Raw genomic sequence first — 21,203 nt, forward strand, 5'->3', positions numbered from 1 at the left:
TCTCACCTAGCCAAATTAGTTCTCATGCTTCGCACTGACGAGGGCCAACAGCCCGAAACACCGTGTCTGCGAATTGAGATACTAATTTGGCTTTCATCCTAAGTCATATTGCACGACTCGTTAAAGAGTTGATTGTGAGTTGTAGGAGCGCTACTTACGACAGGTGGCGCTATAGAGTTTAAGTCCTATTTTTCTCAGAAGAGGCAATTTGCATATTATATTTGCCCATATTAATATTTTCCTTTTATTAGTCAGTCTCTGATATGGCTTTTTCTTTGCCACCGTGCCCTGAAGGCCAACATCCCGGAGTCGCCTCTTCACTGTAGACTTTGACACTGGCATTTTGCGTGTACTATTTAATGAAGCTGCCAGTTGAGGACCTGTGAGGCGTCGATTTCTCAAACTACAGATTCTAATGTACTTGTCACATTGCTCTGTTATGCAGCGGGTCATCCCACTTCTCCTTCTACTCTGGTTAGAGCCTGATTGTGCTCTCCAATGAAGGGAGTAGTACACACTGTTGTAGGGAATCTTCAGTTTCTTGGCAATTTCTCACATGGAATAGCCTTAATTTCTAAGAACAAGAATAGACTGTTGAGTTTAACATGAAAGCTCTTTTTTTCTGGCCATTTTGAGAGTTCAATGGAACCAACAAATGTAATGCTCCAGATTCTCAACTAGCCCAAAGGAAGGTCAGGTTTGTAGGTTTCTCTAATCAGCCAAACTGTTTTCAGCTGTGCTAACATACTTGCACAAGTGTTTTCAAGGTATTCTAACCATCCTTTTGCCTTCTAACACAGTTAGCAAGCACAAAGTACCCTAAGAACACTGGAGTGATGGTTGTTGGAAATGGGCCTCTATACACCTATGAAGATATTGCATTACTAACCAGACGTTTGCAGCTAGAATAGTCATTTACCACATTAACAATGTATAGAGTGTATTTCTGAATCATTTAATGTTAGCTTCATTGGTAAAAAAAACTGTGCTTTTCTTTCAAAAATAAGGAAATTTCTAAGTGACCCTAAACTTTTACACTGTAGTGTATATATAATCAGTGCTTTGCGTGTGTAATTTTCTTTACATGTTTTTGGCTATTAACCCCTCTCTGACCTTAGACGTACTATCCCGTCGAGGTGCCCTGGGCCTATCTGACCCTCGACGGGATAGTACGTCATAGCGATCGGCCGCGCTCACGGGCGGAGCGCGGCCGATCGCGGCCGGGTGTCAGCTGCCTATCGCAGCTGACATCCGGCGCTATGTGCCAGGAGCGGTCACGGACCGCCCCCGGCACAATAACCCCCGGCACACCGCGATCAAACATGATCGCGGTGTGCCGGCGGTATAGGGAAGCATCGCGCAGGGAGGGGGCTCCCTGCGGGCTTCCCTGAGACCCCCCGCAGCAACGCGATGTGATCGCGTTGCAGCGAGGGTCTCTTACCTCCTCCTCCTCCTTGCAGGCCCGGATCCAAGATGGTCGCGGCATCCGGGTCCTGCAGGGAGGGAGGTGGCTTCACAGCGCCTGCTCAGAGCAGGCACTGTGAAGCCTGCAGCTGTGCATGTCAGATCGCTGATCTGACACCGTGCACAGCAAAGTGTCAGATCAGCGATCTTACACTATAACATGATGCCCTCCTTCCCTGGGGCAGTGTTATAGTGTAAAAAAAAAAATCCCAATGTGTAAAAAAAATTTAAAAAAAAATTCCAAAAAAAATTCCCCCTCCCCCCCAAAAAAAATATTGTTCCTATAAATACATTTCTTTATCTAAATAAAAAAAAACAATAAAAGTAACATATTTAGTATCGCCGCGTCCGTAACGACCCCACATATAAAACTATATCACTAGTTAACCCCTTTAGTGAACACCGTAAATAAAAAAAGAGGCAAAAAACTACGCTTTATTCTCATAATGCCAAACAAAAAGTGGAATAACACGCGATCAAAAAGACGGATATAAATAACCATGGTACTGCTGAAAACGTCATCTTGTCCTGCAAAAAAAGAGCCACCATACAGCATCATCAGCGAAAAAATAAAAAAGTTATAGTCCTCAGAATAAAGCGATGCAAAAATAATTATTTTTTCTATAAAATAGTTTTTATAGTACAAAAGCGCCAAAACATAAAAAAATTATATAAATGAGGTATCGCTGTAATCGTACTGACCCGAAGAATAAAACTGTTTTATCTATTTTACCAAACGCGGAACGGTATAAACGCCTCTCCCAAAAGAAATTCATGAATAGCTGGTTTTCGGTCATTCTGCCTCACAAAAATCGGAATAAAAAGCGATCAAAAAATGTCACGTGCCCAAAAATGTTACCAATAAAAACTTTAACTCCTCCTGCAAAAAACAAGACCTCACATGACTCTGTGGACTCAAATATGGAAACATTATAGCTCTCAAAATGTGGTAACGCAAAAAATATTTTTTGCAATAAAAAGCGTCTTTCAGTGTGTGACGGCTGCCAATCATAAAAATCTGCTAAATAACCCGCTATAAAAGTAAATCAAACCCCCCTTCATCACCCCCTTAGTTAGGAAAAAATAAAAAAAATGTATCTATTTCCATTTTCCCATTAGGGTTAGGGCTAGGGTTAGGGGTGTGTCTGGGTTAGAGGTGTGGTTAGGGTTACCGTTGGGATTAGGGTTAGCGGTGTGTTTGCATTAGAGTTTCAGTTATAATTGGGGGGTTTCCACTGTTTAGGCACATCAGGGGCTCTCCAAACGCGACATGGCGTCCGATCTCAATTCCAGCCAATTCTGCGTTGAAAAAGTAAAACAGTGCTCCTTCCCTTCCAAGCTCTCCCGTGTGCCCTAACAGGGGTTTACCCCAACATATGGGGTATCAGCGTACTCAGGCCAAATTGGACACCAGCTTTTGGGGTCCAATTTCTCCTGTTACCCTTGGGAAAATACAAAACTCGGGGCTAAAAAATAATTTTTGTGGGAAAAAAATTTTTTTTTATTTTCACGGCTCTGCGTTATAAACTGTAGTGAAACACTTGGGGGTTCAAAGCTCTCACAACACATCTAGATGAGTTTCTTAGGGGGTCTACTTTCCAAAATTGTGTCAATTGTGGGGGTTTCTACTTTTTAGGTACATTAGGGGCTCTGCAAACGCAATGTGACGCCTGCAGATCATTCCATCTAAGTCTGCATTCCAAATGGCGCTCCTTCCCTTCCGTGCCCTCCTATGCGCCCAAACGGTGGTTCCCCTCCCCCCCCCACATATGGGGTATCAGCGTACTCAGGAGAAATTGGACAACAACTTTTGGGGTCCAATTTCTCCTGTTACCCTCGGAAAAATACAAAACTGGGGGCTAAAAAATCATTTTTGTGGGAAAAATTTTTTGTTTTATTTTTACGGCTCTGCATTATAAACTTCTGTGAAGCCCATGGTGGGTCAAAGTGCTCACCACCATCCAGATAAGTTCCTTAGGGGAGGGGGTCTACTTTCCAAAATGGTATCACTTGTTGGGGGTTTCAATGTTTAGGCACATCAGTGGCTCTCCAAACGCAACATGGCGTCCCATCTCAATTCCTGTCAATTTTGCATTGAAAAGTCAAATTGCCCTCCTTCGCTTCCGAGCTCTGTCATGCGCCCACACAGTGGTTTACCCCCACATATGGGATATCGGCGTACTTAGTACAATGTGTACAACAACTTTTGGGGTCCATTTTCTCCTGTTACCTTTGGTAAAATAAAACAAATTGGAGCTGAAGTAAATTTTTTGTGAAAAAAAGTTAAATGTTAATTTTTATTTAAACATTCCAAAAATTCCTGTGAAACACCTGAATGGTTAATAAACTTCTTGAATGTGGTTTTGAGCACCTTGAGGGGTGCAGTTGTTAGAAAATACCCAAGTGTGACACCATTCTATCATATAGACCCCTCAAAATGACTTCAAATGCGATGTGGTCCCTAAAAAAAAAAATGGTGTTGTAAAAATGAGAAATTGCTGGTCAACTTTAAACCCTTGTAACTCCCTAACAAAAAAAAAAATTGTTTCCAAAATTGTGCTGATGTAAAGTAGACATGTGGGAAATGTTACTTAGTTAGTATTTTGTGTGACATATCCGGTTTAATTGCATAAAAATTCAAAGTTGGAAAATTGCGAAATTTTCGCCAAATTTCCGTTTTTTTCACAAATAAACGCAGGTAATATCAAAGAAATTTTACCACTATCATGAAGTACAATATGTCACGAGAAAACAATGTCAGAATCACCAGGATCCGTTGAAGAGTTCCAGAGTTATAACCTCATAAAGGGACAGTGGTCAGAATTGTAAAAATTGGCCTGGTCATTGACGTACAAACCACCCTTTGGGGTAAAGGGGTTAAATCAATAAATAAATGATAATGGTTTGGGGGTCCTCCTTATTTTTAATAACCAGCTAAAGGAAAGCTAACCACTGTGAGCTGGTCCTATTAGTCTGGGAAGGGGCCAATAAACCTGAATCTTCCCAGGCTAATAATTTTACCTCACAGCTGTCTGCTTAGCCATTACTGGTTATTAAAAATGGGGGACCTTTTTTTGTAACCAGCAAAGCCTAAGAAAATGGCTGGTGGCTACTATTAATAGACTGGGATGGGCTATGGATATTGGCCCTTTACAACCTAATAAGAGCAGCCCTCAGCTGCCCCAGAAATGGTGCATCCATTAGTTGTGCAAATTCTGGTGCTTGGCTTTGGCTCTTCCTAATTGCTCTGGTGCTGTGGCAATTAAGGTAATGGTTTTAGGGTTGATGTCAGCTGTGTAATGTCTGCTGATATCAAGCCCAGGAGTTACTAACTGAGAGGTGTCTGTCAGACTCTCTCCTTTCTAACCCCCATAGTCAAAAGAAAGAAATACACACACGGAAAAGTCCTTTGTTTGTAAAAGCACTCCCCTGCAATTACCCTCTTTTACCCATTTATTACCCAAAAAAGTAATCCACAGGGATCAGGCATAATACGGAGGTCCCACGAAGATCCCTGTCTGCTTCGATCAGTCCATGGAGCGCTGTTCAGAGAACACGGTTCCATAGGCTGAGGCAGCAAACCAGTTCTAGTACTCGCACTGTGTAGCGCAAGAGCCTGGCTGTTGAGACGATCTGTGACGTCCCAAAGGTTACCGCAGTTCAGAGCCGCTGGTCAGTGGTAACTAGTGAAGAGCGAGTGTACTCGTTGCTCGGGTTTTCCCAAGCACTCTCGGGTGGTCTCTGAGTATTTGCAACTGCTCGGAGATTTACTTTTTGTTGACTCAGCTGCATGATTTACGGCTGCTAGCCAGCCTGAGTACATGTGGGGGTTGCCTGGTTGCTAGGGAATCTCCACATGTATTCAAGCTGTCTATCAGCTCTAAATCATGCAGCTGAGGCAACGAAAACTAAATCTCCGAGCACTTACAAATACTCAGAGATCACATGCGCATGCTCGGGGAAAACCCAAGCAAAATGTATACTCGCTCATCACTAGTGGCAACCTTACTGACATTATCACTCGTCACATCATGAGAACTGCCTGTTCTCATGCTACGCATTAAGTTGTCACGCTGCAAACGGTGAATTTATGAAGGTTACTGCAGTTCAGTGGCTGTGACCTGCAGTGACCTTACTGACGTCAACAAGTACAAAAGGCACCAGTAAATATTTTTAGGATCAGCCAAACACATACTATAAACTGAATACAATCAAAAAAATAATGTGTAGAAACTTGTTGGGATCTCCATATAAATTTTATTAAACCGCAAGAAAACACTGCAAGACATAATTAAAAGCATTTAAAAAGCCAAAAGGGCTAAATACAATCACCTAATCTCATCTGCCCCTCAATAAATTCTACAGACCACAGAAAATATTAAAAACTCAAGAAACATAGTATAGTATACCACCATAATTTACTTATAATATTTTATGACCTCATACCATATGCAATATTATTACTATCACTTAAGTACATGGATAGTTCTAAGAAAATCTAGTCACTGGTCAGGGTCAGGTAAAGAGAGATGATAAAGTACAATTGACCAATGAAATATGCAATTCTTCCTATAAATAAATGAGTATAGTGAATAAACCACCTATATGTGAAAATGTAGGATAAAAGTAGAAAAAAGAAGCACTGAACATATATACGTCATATAAACACAGTGTCATGAATATAATATCATAACTACAATCATAAATTATATCAGTCTGTCTCGTGAATGAGGCAAAAATACAGATGAGGATGAGCCCCACACGTATCGCCATGCACTTAGTGGTTTCTCCAGAGGTAACCTTACAGATGTCACCGATCCTCACAGCAGCTGGGTTCTCGCTCTACGCAGCGTGAGAACTGGCAGTGGCTGCTGCTCCAGTCTGTGGAGTGGTGTTCTCTCAACGTGGCTCCCATAGCCTGGACAAAAAAGACTGGGATCGTCGTCGCTCTTCCATATTATGGATTATGGCAGAAAGGTTTGCATTATTTTTTTTGTTAATAAATGGGTAAAAGAGTAATTATCAGGGTCTTTGACAGACATAAATAACCCTTTGGCTTGAAGCATTACACAGCTGACATCAAACCCAAAACCATTACCCCAATTGCCACCGCATCAGGGCAATCAGGAAGAGCCGAGAATAAGCACCAGAATTGTCTGCTTATTAAAAATAGGGAGGATTATACATCATTTTGGGGGGCTTTCTCTCCTTTTTAATAACCAGTAAAGGCTAAGCAGGCAGCTGTAAGCTGATATTAATAGGCTGGGAGCCTCCATGTTTATTGGCACCTTCCCAGACTACTGAAACCACCTCACAGCTGTCTGCTTTCCCTTCGTTGGTTATTAAAAATAGGGGAACCCCACTCTGTTTTGTTAATTTATTAGCCAAGTAAGAGTACAGAAATCTATACACACAAAGCACTGATTATGTACCTCACTGACATCTATCTATCGTATCCTATCTATCTATTGCTGTATATAAGGTTGTTTTAATAGTTTGTAAACTAGCTTTCAATGATATAGAGAATGACAATATGTAAAATCTGATGTTAAAAACGCATTGCATACACATGTCATACGAATGCTAGTTGAGAAAAATCGCATTGTACTCTCATGACACTTAGGCTGCCGTCACACTAGCAGTATTTGGTCAGTATTTTACATCAGTATTTGTAAGCCAAAACCAGGAGTGGAACAAATAGAGGAAAAGTAGAATTGAATCATATGCACCACTTCTGAATTTATCACCCACTCCTGGTTTTGGCTTACAAATACTGATGTAAAATACTGACCAAATACTGCTATTGTGACGGCAGCCTTATCCTACTTTTCTGGATCAACAGCAGAGCATTTTTTTTTTTTTTCATGCATGCAGATAAGAGCAAGCCCTAAAAGATAATTTTTTACTTTTGTACTTATTCCAGCCTTCATCCCACCACTATTCCTACAATGGATGTCAATGCCTTAAAGTTTTGCAGGCCAATAATTAGACTATTCTTTTTAATAAATAAGTGAATGGTTGTCTGTGTTATGCTGGCATGATTTTCATCAACCTATGCCCAAAAGTAATTTATCATTTTTAAGTATAAGATTTTTTTTAACATTTTTTTACAAATTTGTGTCAAATATTGTGCAAACAAAGCCTGAAACTATTGGTCAATCTTTTGTAGCATTGGCGCAGGCTGCATAATCCAGGACATTCGCAATTGCATTTAAACTGGCGTTCTAAATAATGGCACTAATGTTACTTTATTTGCTGACTTTTTCTCCCTAGGATCTTCATAACTTGGATCTAATAATTGGAATAGCCTCCGGTGGTATAGCAGTTTATAGGAAACTGATTTGTACCAGCTTTTATCCCTGGTAAAAACATTTTTATAAATATATATATATATATGGTGACCTTTTATGCTGATTGATTTTCAACAATGTTGAATTTACATTTGACGTACTAGTATTGCCAATGTTTTTTTGCAGTTTTGTAAATTTTACTACACACAGGTTTTATTGCTGTTACTTTTGATTCAAGGTTATATAGATCAGAAATAATGTACATTCCTGTAGTATGTTAAAGGGAATCTGTCAGCAGGTTTTTGCTATGTAAACTAAAGACAGCAGGAGATAGAGGATGAAACGCAGAATTCAGGAATGTGTCACTTGTCATAGTGCGTGCTGTTGTTTACTAACTGTGAAGGATTTATCCTAAGAAATTAACATTACTGGACTACAGGATGAAACCTTGGGCTCTGTTTGATATGATTATTATTTTTTGTTTGACGCTGCATTATGCCATTGTGCCTTCCAAGAAATATGAACACTAAAAGGCACATTTAGGTATAGTTTTTGAATATTAAAATGACCCCTGATGAAACGTAGAACATATTAATGTGATATGAAGATGCGTTAAAGGAGTTGTCCCTGTCAGTTAATGTTCTGCCTGCCTAAACTTTGTTAAAAAAAAAAAAAAAAACGGCTCTGCACTCACCTTCCCAGGTCCATCAGAGATTGTCTGCCACTGCTCCCAGTGTCTGGAATTGGATGTGATGCCGATGTCACGTTGGCACCGTAACGGAAAATCTGTGAGCTAGGCCATTTGGTGTACTGATTGGTGTCGATGTGACGTCAGCGCTGAAGTCAATGCCAAGAACTGCCGTGGAGACTTGCCGGTGGACCTGGAGAAGCCGGGGCAGAACATTGTCTGAAACTGTAATGTAGACCAAAAAGAACCTTGCACTTTATTCATGCTGCCCGAATGACAAGCACCATGAACCAGAGTCTGGCTGCAACATTGGAGCCTTGTATGCTTTACCCTGATCTTTGACTGAAAAGTCTCTCCGTATTCAAACACGTAGGCTTATTTACAGTTACTTGTGAATAAGCTGAACCTCATATGTTCAGTTTTTGTCCTGCTAGTGATGCTCCCCTTTACTCTTCATATTGCCCCTTTCTCAACTCGCCCACTAAGTATAACTCCCGTCATCCCTCTCTCCGTGATGCATGCTTACTTTCAAGAGAGTTTTGCATATTCACATGCAAGCAGCGTTTTTGCAGCATATATTTTCTGTGCTTTTTTATGCAAATTAAAAGCTGCTGTTTTTACAGTACCAGCAAAAGCCATGAGATGTCAGAAATCTAAGGCTAGGTTCACATTGCATTAGGGCAGTCCATTTAGCGCATAGCGCTACGGACTGCGCTAACGCAATGTCCCAAAAGAGATCGCGTTTGGCGATCCCGCTAGCGCAGATACCCGATCTGCGCTAGCGAGGGACGGACCTCGGACGCTGCAAGCAGCGTTCGCGGTCCGTCCGAAACTAACGGGACATCTCTAGCGCGTGCCGAAAATGGCGTGCGCTAGCGATGCGCTAGAAATCCGTTAGCACATGGCCGTCAATGGGTGCGCTAACGGATCCGTTGCATGGCGTTAATTGCGACAATTTCGCCATGTAACGGAGTCCGCTAGCGTTAACCCATTAACGTAATGTGAACCTAGCCTAATAATGCGCACGCTTGGGTTTTTTTTACTGACTGAATTTGAGAACTGTGTTTTTTAAAGGGAACCTGTCACCTGAATTTGGCGGGACTGGTTTTGGGTCATATGGGCGGAGTTTTCGGGTGTTTGATTCACCCTTTCCTTACCTGCTGGCTGCATGCTGGCTGCAATATTGGATTGAAGTTCATTCTCTGTCCTCCATAGTACACGCCTGCGCAAAGCAATCTTGCCTTGCGCAGGCGTGTACTACAGAGGACAGAGAATGAACTTCAATCCAATATTGCAGCCAGCATGCAGCCAGCAGGTAAGGAAAGGGTGAATCAAACACCCGAAAACTCCGCCCATATGACCCAAAACCAGTCCCGCCAAATTCAGGTGACAGAGTCCCTTTAAATCTGCATGTCAATTCTTTCAGCGTTTTGCAGCATTTTTTCACACATGTAAAGCAATGGGAATGTGGAAAAATCCTTCAAAAGCCGCAACGTTTTTAATAGCTTTTTTTGTTTAATACACCATAGAACTAACTTTAATAAACATGTACTGTAGAAAAAGTACATGTAATACGCACCCAAAAAAAACCTAAAATTGCCCTTTTGAACGCAACATTTTTACTACCATACTCTTAAACATTGCCTTACTTGACCTTTCCTGTAAAATAGTCATTTACTTAAACTTTTATGACACAGACAAATTACCGTATTTTCTGGTGTATAAGACGACTGGGCGTATAAGACGATCCCCAACTTTTCCATATAAAATATGGAATTTGGGATATACCCGCCGTATAAGACGGGGGTCACTTTATAGCCCGGTCACCTGACCGCGACGTCATCGAAGGTCCTTCACTCACTGCCTTCTTAGGAACCGAGGCAGACGCTTGCAGTGCTGAGAGGCAGGGGCCGTCCGAGGGGTGAGTATATCCATATTTTTTATTCTTATTTTTTACATGAATATGGATCCCAGGGCATGAAGGAGAGTCTCCTATCCTTCAGACCCTGGAAACCATCCAGGATCGCTCCCTGCAGCCGTACCCGGCGTATAAGAGGACCCACGACTTTTGGGACAATTTTTAGGGGTTAAAAAGTCGTCTTATACGCCGGAAAATACGGTAGTTTAATATTTCTTGGAAGGTTAAGTAACTTTCTGCTTATTAAAATTCACAGCACCAGTGAATTAACGCTGCATATTTTCTCCATACCTTCAGATTTAAAAAAAATCTCATCCACAAAAGTAGAATTATAATACCATAGATTTCTCCTTCGCCTCATTAGGGGACACAGACCGTGGGTGTATGCTGCTGCCAATAGAAGGCTGATACTTAGGGTATGTGCACACGTCAGAATTTCTTGCAGAAATTTTCCTGACAAAAACCGGACATTTCTGCCAGAAATCCGCATGCGTTTTTTTGTGTTTTTTATGCGTTTTTGACGTGTTTTGGTGCGTTTTTTGTGAGTTTTTTCCCAAATGCATAAAATAGCGGGAAAATCCGCAAAATGAATGAACATGCTGCTTTTTTTACCGCGATGCGATTTTTTTGTGGAAAAAAAACGCATCAATGTGCACAAAACATGCAGAATGCATTCTAAATGATAGGATGCATAAGGTATGCGTTTTTAATGAGTTTTTATAGCGTTTTCACCGCAAAAAAAGAGAGAGAACCTGAACGTGTGCACATAGCCTGAGTGATACAAAAAAAGTTAGCTCCTCCCCTGCAGCATATACCTTCCTGCTGGCTCTCAGCTAACCAGTTCTTGCTTAGTGTCTGTAGGAGGCGCATGGGTCTGGTTCAGACCCCATAGTTTTTATTTTATTTTTTACTTTTCTGTAAATTTTTATTTTTTAATTAACAGAGTGAAGGGGGCGACGGATCCTTTCAAGGTTGTGATCTCCCCCGAACCATCAACAGGCGAGAACGCGCAGTGTCACCTTCCCGTACCCTCTCCTGCGACATGGGAAGCCATGCCTGATCTCACTTCAGGGGCGATGGTTCCTTCGGGTCCCGAGCTACCCACACCAGCAGCAGGCGACCACATGGAGTGTCGCCTCCATGTATCCTCTCCTGGAGCCAGGCCTAATGCCGGACAACTGGTCCTGTCCACCCGGGGCTTGAACTCCGTGGATGTACAGAGGCTCCTTCTCTTCGGCGTCCGAGCAGCCCCCACTGTCCCACCACTGTTAAAGCGGATGGCACAAGGACGCGGACAGTTCCTTTCCACCTCCCTAACAAAGGGATGATAGATTGAGGGTTATCGCTTTATCCCTGCACCGTCCACGCTGCAATACCTGACCTGCAGCAGAACAGCACAGTCATCTGCGGCGGCTCCATGCCGGGACGCGCACCAATTGTGAGTGGATCCAGTCAGTGATTGGCGCCTGCAGTGCAATATTAATATGCTGACAGGCAGCCGCAGCTTCCCTGTGGCCCACCTCCCTAAGGTAACGCTCCAGCCGGCTGCAAAAATGTAGCCCCCGGCTTCGGCCGATGTGTAGGCCGCATCCCGGAAGTCACACCCGCACTATGGCACACTAAGGCGGCTCCGCCCATCTTTTCTGGAGTTTTCTGTCTGGTAAGGGAGCCTTCGCTTTTCTTGGCCCACTGCCCCTCTATTCTACCCCTGGTATTGCTCTGGCCAGCTGCAGAAATTTAGGCCCTGGCTTGGGCCTATTCATGGAAGTCACGTGGCTCCGCCCACATTGTATCTATGTCTCTGCCCCCGAAATGGCTCCTCTTGCTCTCTGCGAGACTATCACCTCTGCATCTACCGGTGGCCATCTTGGTCCACCCGGCCGGCAGGGGCAATGTTTTTTTGCATTAAAGGGGCACAACAACTCTGCAGCCGGGTAAGGAAGTACTGCTCTCTTCCCTCCTGTACTTACATGGATGACCCGTATTATTCCCCGGTCTTAATGGAGGCACATGACCATTATTCCCTTGTCTTAGAGGCACATGACCAGTATTCCCTGGTTTTAAAGGCACATGATCAAGATTCCTTGGTCTAAAAGGCACATGACCAGCATTTCCTGATCTTAAAGGCATTTGACTAGCATTCCCTTGTCTTAAAGGCACATGACCAGTCCGAAGCTGGTCACCCTAAATTAACTCAGGAACCCTCCGCCGCCGATCCCAGCTTATACCAGAGTACCATTGTTCCTCTGAGTGGGCTTCATCACTGCCACATCCCATGGCTTCTCTGATCAAGCAATTGAAGCCCTCTGTGAACACTGTGGCTCGGAGTGCTCGCAGGACCGATATATATGGTTCCTCTCCTACATGGGAGCTGTCGGCTAGCAGGGGCCGCAAGTATTCTAGAAACGTACAAGCATCTAGAAAATGGAAGCTTCATTTCCTGATCTCCCTCACCAATGATTTCTTGAGAACAAGACTCTGATATGGATTGGATACTGCCTTGGATCTGGACTCACCAGAGCTTCAGAAAAGGATGGATTCGCCTATTTATATCATCAACCAATCTCTGTTGATTGATGAGGGCTACGGTTCTACTCTAGATCACGCAGTGTCCCTCATAAGGAGACTAAACTCCCTCGCAGAGCATTTGTCATTCACCCAGACGGAGTGTCCGGATAAGCGATCCACAGGACAGAAGCCTCTGCAAGCGCGGTATCCTTTTTCAGCCAATATGCAAACACGTGGGATGTCCCCTCCACTTATATACCCCCCTACGACGTGGGATGGCATGCCTGGTCTGATTCTTAGGGACGACGGGTTCTTTTAAAGGGCACCAATCTCCCCGCACCATCAATAGACGAGCACATGGAGTGTCGCCTCCATGTATACTCTTCTGCAGCCAGGCCTAACACCGGAACCAGCCCTGTGACCTGAACTCTGTGGATGTACAGTGGCACCCTATTTTGGCGTCCAAGCACCCCCCTCTGCATCTCCACTATTTAGCAGATGATGCAAGAAGGCGGACGATCCCTCTCCACTTCCCTGTTAAGAGGGTGGTGGATCGAGGGTTCATCATTTTAACTCTGCACTGTCAAAAGAGAGCAGAGGTAGCAACAAACAGCTTTTCCTGACCACCTGGATGCAGCCGCGCATTCGGTCACTTGGCAGATTACCCAGGTAGAGCCTCCTGTGGATTGTCTACCAGTATTCCTGCCCGATGGGTCATCAATTAAAATTACAACTGACTGTCAGATAGCAAATCTGGTTCGGTCCGTCTTGCAGCCTCAGGTTGAGTCCTCTACCCTTCCTTAGCCACCGCATGGGTTGCTCGAGCAGTGGTCTCCTGGTCGGAGACCTTAACTACTTTGATTCCCAAAATTTCTTGAGCGGGAGACTAGCTGGTTCACGCCTCTCAGATGCAGCTAGTTGTGCGGTGCTGTCAGTAGCAAATGCCATTACTCCCAGAAGGGCATTATAACTCAGAGTATGCAAGCATACTTTGCATTCAAAAAGCCTCTGACATCACTCCCTAGGATTGCATGTTTCCTATAGACCCAACCAGCAGTGGAAGAATTGTCCAGGACGGTCTAGATGTAAGGGATCTTGGTTCCAAAAAGGGGGACCGAAAAATAAGACTGATCCTGGACCTCAAACTTTTACCAAGCTGGACATGGTCCTCCTTCGGATGGAGTTCCTCCGCTCAGCTATTACTTCAACGGAAAAAGGGTGGATTTTCTGGCATCCACCAACATTCGGGATGCTTACCTTCAGATTCCTATTTTCCCTTCAAAAATTCCTTTATTTTTCCATTTGCAAACAACATTTTCAAGTTACTACCTTGTCCTTCGGCCTTGCTACCACACCCTGAGTGTTTGCAAGGGTCATGGCGGCTGTTATGTTCCTCTTGCACCCTAGAGGCGTGGTCATCCTGCCCTATCCGATCGACTTTCTAGCCGCTCTTCAAGGACTACGCTGAGTCATCTATATCAATTGCTATACCCTCTCCTTGGCTGGCAGCTTCATCTAGACAGGTTTTTCCTCTTTTCCTGCCCAGCAGATATCCTTTTTGAGGATGATCCTGGACACTTTCAGAGGGTTGGTATTTCTCCCTTGAGACAAGGCCGTGGCCCTTCAACTCAAAACTCACTTACTTGATCACTCATTCCATTCGATTTGCTCGGAGGGTCATGAGGAAAAAAGGTGACAGCAATGAAAGCTGTGTCCGTCGCTCCGCTCGTTTTCTGTAGGTCAATCAGGCTTTCAGAGGATAGTCTCTGAGCTTCTTCCTCATCCAGGGGAGTTCCTTCCGGTTCAATGATTATTATTGACTACCGATGCCAGCCTTCTTCTCCCGATCTTTGTTCTGGGGATCTGAACGATACGGCTAGTCCTACAGCAGGTCCTCTGCCTTCTGGTGGGTCACCCCATCCAAATTCAATTGGATAATGCCATGGCTGTGCCAAACATCACTTATCTAGCAGGTACCCTCGGTCAGGCAGCATGGACGAGGTACCTCACATTCTCTGATGGGCCGAGATCTATCATTCGGTGATCTCGGCAGAACACACCCCAGGAGTAGATCTCTGGGCGGTAGACTTCCTCAGCTATCAGGGTCCCGCCTCAAGTGAGTGGGAACTTCTTCCGGAAGACTTCCATCAGATCTGTCTTCACTGGGGCACTCCAGATGTAGATCAGATGGCGTCCAGACTGAACGCCAATGTACTCGTGTACATGGTTTGGCCTCAAAGTCCAAAAGCCATTGCAGTGAAAGCTCTCTTTCTTCCATTGTACCAGTTTTCCATAACTCCCCTCTTCACCTACTTCCGAGAGTCCTTTGGAAGCAAGAAGGCCCCCAGTGGTCCTGGGAGATCCGCACAAACCATGTTAAGTTTTTTGTTTGCGGAGCTAGTACTTTTTCTGACTTATTGCAACAAAACTGCAAGAAGGGACTTTCTCACAGGGAGTTTTCACATGTGGTCCTTCCCTTTCACATACCACTAGATCTTTGGGACCTTAAAGGGAACCTGTCACCCTTAATCATGATTAAGGGTGCTTAGTCACCGGAAACGCGTTGACCTTGGTTTTAATTTTTCTGTATGCTGATGTTTTGTCCTTTCACTATATTTTAAGTGAAATAAACTATGGATTTTTCACTATTTCGTTGAGCTGGATCTCCTTCTCTTTCCTGTTCGTCCACGCCCAGACACAGCGGTTCCGTGCTCCGAGCTCCTGGGAATGTCGGTATGGTGAGCTGGATTTTGTTTTTCCTGTGGTCCTTCCCTTTCACATACCACTAGATCTTTGGGACCTTAAAGGGAACCTGTCACCCCTCCCCCCAGGCGTTTATAACTGAAGGAGCCACCTTGTGCTGCACTTAATGCTGCATTCTGTCAAGGTGGCTCTTTTAGTTGGAGTCCCTGCCAACACTGAAATAATCATTTTTATAATATGTCCTTCATACCTCTATTTTGTCAGGGGGGCATGTTTTCCCCCCTGACACAAACTCCTCCCAGCCATCACTCAGGGCCTCCGGACATCACCTCCATTTCCTTCATGAACATCCCCGGCGCCTTCGCTGTAAGTACGAAAGGCAGAGCAAACTGTGCATACCCGAAAAAAGAAAAAAAAAGGTCCTGGGAGTCTTACAGTAGACTCCGTTTTTGGATCCGGACAGGCTTTACTATCAGGGAAGGTCGCCCCTTTTTTCTCTGCGATCTCGTCATCCTGACAAGTCTCCGGAGCTAGACGCTCTGTTCTTTCAGACTTTTTTCCTTACTACCATCAAGGCAAGGTTGTCCTCAGGCCATCCCCATCCCTTGTTACCATGATGGTATTGTATTCCCAATGTTACGAGGGCATCTTCTTCCCTCATCTCTTTCGGCACCAGTCCATAAAATTGGAGGGATGGGTTCTCCATATTCTGGAAGAAGTGAGTGCTCTGAGTAGGTATGTATCGTGCACGATGTCCATCCAAAGGTTGGACACCTTATTTGGGCTTCCTGACGGTCAGAGGAATGCTTCCTGATGGTTACAGGAAGGGTTTAGCCATTTCATCGGCAATGTTAGCCTGGTGGATTTGTTACGCCATCCAAGAGTCCTTCCGGGTTAGACATCAGCCTAATTCCACTCCACTCGAGGTTTCTTGGGCTCTTGGCACCAGGCGTCGGTAAAGCACGCCTGCAAGCTTGCGGGTTCGTCCAGTCCGCATGCATTCTTGAAGCACAATAATTCCCAGACTTCCGCAGATGTGAGTCTGGGCAGGCCTACTCTGCAGGCCACGGTGGTGCTCTTGTAAGTAGCGGTTACACACGGCCTGATCTGATGTTGTACCCACCCAGGGACTGCTTTGGGACGTCCCACTGTCTGTGTCCCCCAATGAGGCGAAGGAGAAATAGGGATTTTTGTGTACTCACCGTAAAATCCTTTTCTCCGAGCCATTCATTGGGGGACACAGCTCCCACCCTGTTATTAGCTTCTGCTTGCTTTATACTTTGTCATGCTATGCTCTCATATATAATGCTATACTTTGTTATTGATCTCCTACTGCTTTTGCACCGAACTGGTTAGCTGAGAACAAGCAGGAAGTTATATGCTGCAAGGGAGGAGCTAACTTTTTTGTATCACTTAGTGTCAGCCTCCTATTGGCAGCAGCATACACCCACGGTCTCTGTCCCCCAATGAATGGCTCGGAGAAAAGGATTTTACGGTGAGTACACAAATTCCCTATATCAAGTGGCATGTTTCATAATTTTTTATTAGGTATTATAATGTTCAATCAGAAGCTATAACTGTCTAACTATGACTTAAAGGGGTTGTCCGATAAAGGAAAACAAATGAAACATGGATGAACTTAAAATAAGAAACTATGGCATACTCCCCTTAAAGCTCCATTGCAGATGAAGCCCATGCTTCTCCGGATGTTTGTGTTGCATCCTATGATTAGCTGCAGAGGTCATGTAATTCGCAGAGTGCATCAGATGCAATCTTGTGACTTCCAAATTGAGCAATCATTGCATGTGGAGCCGGCAAAGGTCTCCATAGTGGCCTAGACTGAATCCACTGAGGTGCTGGTAGGTGAATATATAACAATTTTTATTTTAAAGGGACACTGTCAGCAGGTTTTACTATTTAATCTGAGAGCAGATTAGTGTTGGAGCTGAGAGCGTGATTACAGGAATGTGTGAAGTAGTTTCAATTCAATCAATGTTTTATCAGTAGGAGATTTTCACTATAGGACTAGTTCTCCTGTGCAGGCAAGTCAGGCTAATTTGTGTAACTGCACCGTCACCACTGATTGGCAGACTGCTGACAGTGCACAGTGTGTACACAGGAGGCTGACAGTCTGGGATGTAGGCAGCGTTATACACAGCCCAGAAGTCTTAGCACTACTACACCTGCATCAGACAAAACAGGGATTCTTTCAAAACCGCGCCAAGCAATCCGGTAAGTGGTACATTCCTGGATTGAGGCTCTCTGTCTTTATATTATGCTACTAGCAGATTCCATAGCAAAACTCTGCTGACAAATTCTCTTTAAACCCATCCGTGCTTTAATTTTTTTTCCTAAATTGGACAGAGCTTTTTCATTTTTAAGAAAGTTGTCTCCGGGCACAATTTGATGTAAAAAAAAACAAACAAACAAAAGAAAAACTAACTGAGCTTTACGAACCCTCCCCGGGTCCAGTGCCACGTCTTTGCCTCTGTTCCTGGTATTTTGTGTTGTATGCAGTACTATTGTTATGTTGCCAATGCTGCAGCTAATCATTGAGGCCAGCCACTGAGCTCAGTAATTGACTGCAGTGCTGCTAATATGACATCAGTGCTGCAGACAATAATGGAAACCAGAGCAGCAGCGAATACTCAGAACAAGGGTAGGGTGAGTAAAGTACTATTATTATTATTATTATTATTTATTTTTATTTTTTTTTATTAAAAAATGGTGGGAACACAACTTTCCTGAAAACCGAAAACCCCTACAATATAATTGTTGTGTTTTTGATTTTTTTTTCATATTAATCTTTAGAGAAGCGTTTTCTACAATTTTTTTTTTTTTTTTTTTTTAGGGTAAACATTTTGAAAATCTCTTTCAAAAGAAAAAAGTTTTTCATACAGCAGCGTCTGAAACATGTAAGTGACTTCTTTTTCTCTGATGAACACATAATGCAAAATTCAAATAATTGTGTCCATGGCAATCAATCATCTTTCTCTAAAGACAGCGTACTTGAAGCCATTTGTTGAACTGTTGAATTGTGTTCATGTGTAGCATCATCAATAAAAATGGGAAAGCGGCAAATGTCATCTTGTCCCTCAAAAAACAAGCTGCTTTACAGCTCTGTCACCAGAGAAGTAAAAAAGTTATAGCTCTCAAATACAGCATATTACAGCTGTAAAGTTGGTTTTATTGTGTAGACGTGGGAAAAAAAAAAGTTTTAAATGTGGTATCGCTGTAATCGTTCTGACCCGAGGAATAAAACTGCCTTATCACTTTAACAACACAGTAAGCTGCATAAAAAGAATCAAAAATAATTTCTGAATTGATGTTTTTTGTTCATTCTGTATCCCAAAAAGCAGAATAAAAAGTGATCAAAAATGTTATGTGCCAATAAAAACTCCAACTTATCCCTCAAAAATAACCTATAACGAAAAAAGGATCCTCCACTGACTAAGGTTTAAATGAGCAAATTTTTATAAATATAATAAAGCATGTATAATAAAATCTAGAGATGCCAATTACCCAGATAGAGAACAATAAACTGAAACAAAAGGTGTCCGGGATACAGTTTAAAAAATGCATATCAAAGAGATAGATCTCCTAATGTGACTTAGGGTACCGTCACACAGTGCCATTTCGATCGCTACGACGGTACGATTCGTGACGTTCCAGCGATATCGTTACGATATCGCTGTGTCTGACACGCAGCAGCGATCAGGGATCCTGCTGAGAATCGTACGTCGTAGCAGATCGTATGGAACTTTCTTTCGTCGCTGGATCTCCCGCTGTCATCGCTAGATCGGTGTGTGTGACACCGATCTAGCGATGCGATCTAGCGATGCGTTCGCTTGTAACCAGGGTAAACATCGGGTTACTAAGCGCAGGGCCGCACTTAGTAACCCGATGTTTATCCTGGTTACCAGCGTAAATGTAAAAAAAAAAACAAACAGCACATACTTACATTTCGGTGTCCGTCAGGTCCCTTGCCGTCTGCTTCCCGCACTCACTGACTGCCGGCCGTAAAGTGAAAGCAGAGCACAGCGGTGACGTCACCGCTGTGCTGTGCTTTCACTTTACGGCCGGCAGTCACTGAGTGCGGGAAGCAGACGGCAAGGGACAGATACCGGAATGTAAGTATGTGCTGTTTGTTTTTTTTTACGCTGGTAACCAGGGTAAACATCGGGTTACTAAGCGCGGCCCTGCGCTTAGTAACCCGATGTTTACCCTGGTTACCCGGGGACCTCAGAATCTTTGGTCGCTGGAGAGCTGTCTGTGTGACTGCTCCCCAGCGACCACACTACGATTTACTTACGATCACGGCCAGGTCGTATCGCTGGTCGTGATCGTAGGAAAATCGTTTAGTGTGACGGTACCCTTACTGTTCAAGAAAAAGGCATGAATATGTCTCTGATTGTCTAATTATATCAATGTGTTCCACATAGTGGGATATATAACTTTTTTGTAAATGGATATGACACATATATATACTCCTATCAACAGTGACAAATCCAGAGTCAAATATAAGGTGCACTGTGAAAAATAGCATTTAATCATTTAAATAGACAGATGCTGGGAGGTCACCATGAGTACATGCTGCACCGCTAATAAGCTTTGATGTATTTAGATAGGGTGTGCCTAGATGGGTATCAAATGTAAAACATTGCAGTAAGCAGACCTTCTCTAGATCTACATATTGATGGGCACATATAGTTATAGCAATGCCAATGATACAGATCAGACTGAGTTAAATACTGATAGTCATGATCGCATAATACATGATCCAAGAAATAGTAGTCAATAGTTAATATTACTCAGGGACACTGATCAGGACAGCGTCACACCTTGACACACGTCTTAGCCAATTGTACTGTTCTGAAGCTGTTCATCTCCTGTAATAACACAAAAATTAAAGCCAACCATATAACTCACCTGTCTGTCGTTCTGTCCCATGCCGTAATCCATGTCTAGGGATAAAGAGTTTTTAAACTGGAAGGTGCCAAGGTGCGATCGTCCAGGCTGAGAACCACTTGGAGAATGAGCTGCTGCGAGCGCAGCATCAGTGACTAGTGGTGACGTCATCAAGGTTACTGCCGGTCACTGAGGCTGCATTCCCATCTGGGTCCCTGAACTGCAGTGACCTTGGTAAGAACCCCGCTAGCACAGTGAGAAAGTCTCACGGTGCAGCGCTGAGCTCAGAGAGTTCACTGTGAGAAATTTCTGCAGGTGATCTGCGGTGAACTCACTGCTTCACCGTGAGGCTTTTTCTCACTGTGCTAGTGATGATCTCACAGAGGTCTCCACAGTTTAGGGGCCCAGCCTTGAACGCAGACTCAGTGACCAGCGGCAACATCGATGACGTCACTGCTGCTCACTGATGTTTCGCTCGCAGTAGCTCATTCATTGGAGATTCTCAGCCTGGATGGTCACATCTTGGCACCGTCCAGGTTTTAAACTGTTTATCTCCTAAACATGGATTACAGCATGGGACAAAATGAAGAATAGGTGAGGGACATGATTTTTTTTTAATTTTTGTTTAATTACAGGAGACGAGCGCTTCAGTGGAATGGATGATGACGTGAGTATGGTTTAATTTAGAATCATTAAAAGAGTCTTTGTCATTCATTCAATTAAA

At 43.6% G+C, this 21,203-nt stretch overlaps 1 protein-coding gene across 1 annotated transcript in view; it reads left to right on the forward strand.

Moving 5' to 3' along the window:
* PTPN3 (protein tyrosine phosphatase non-receptor type 3) overlaps positions 1-21,203 on the forward strand; it is a 486,371-nt gene that overhangs the window by 272,666 nt on the left and 192,502 nt on the right. The window contains exons 10-11 of the mRNA XM_069730487.1: positions 7,738-7,826; positions 18,423-18,486. Coding sequence (XP_069586588.1) covers positions 7,738-7,826; positions 18,423-18,486 — 153 coding nt within the window. The remainder of the gene's footprint in view (positions 1-7,737; positions 7,827-18,422; positions 18,487-21,203) is intronic.

The sequence above is a fragment of the Ranitomeya imitator genome, chromosome 6 (genome assembly GCF_032444005.1).
Source record: "Ranitomeya imitator isolate aRanImi1 chromosome 6, aRanImi1.pri, whole genome shotgun sequence".
In the NCBI taxonomy this organism is placed as follows: domain Eukaryota; kingdom Metazoa; phylum Chordata; class Amphibia; order Anura; family Dendrobatidae; genus Ranitomeya; species Ranitomeya imitator.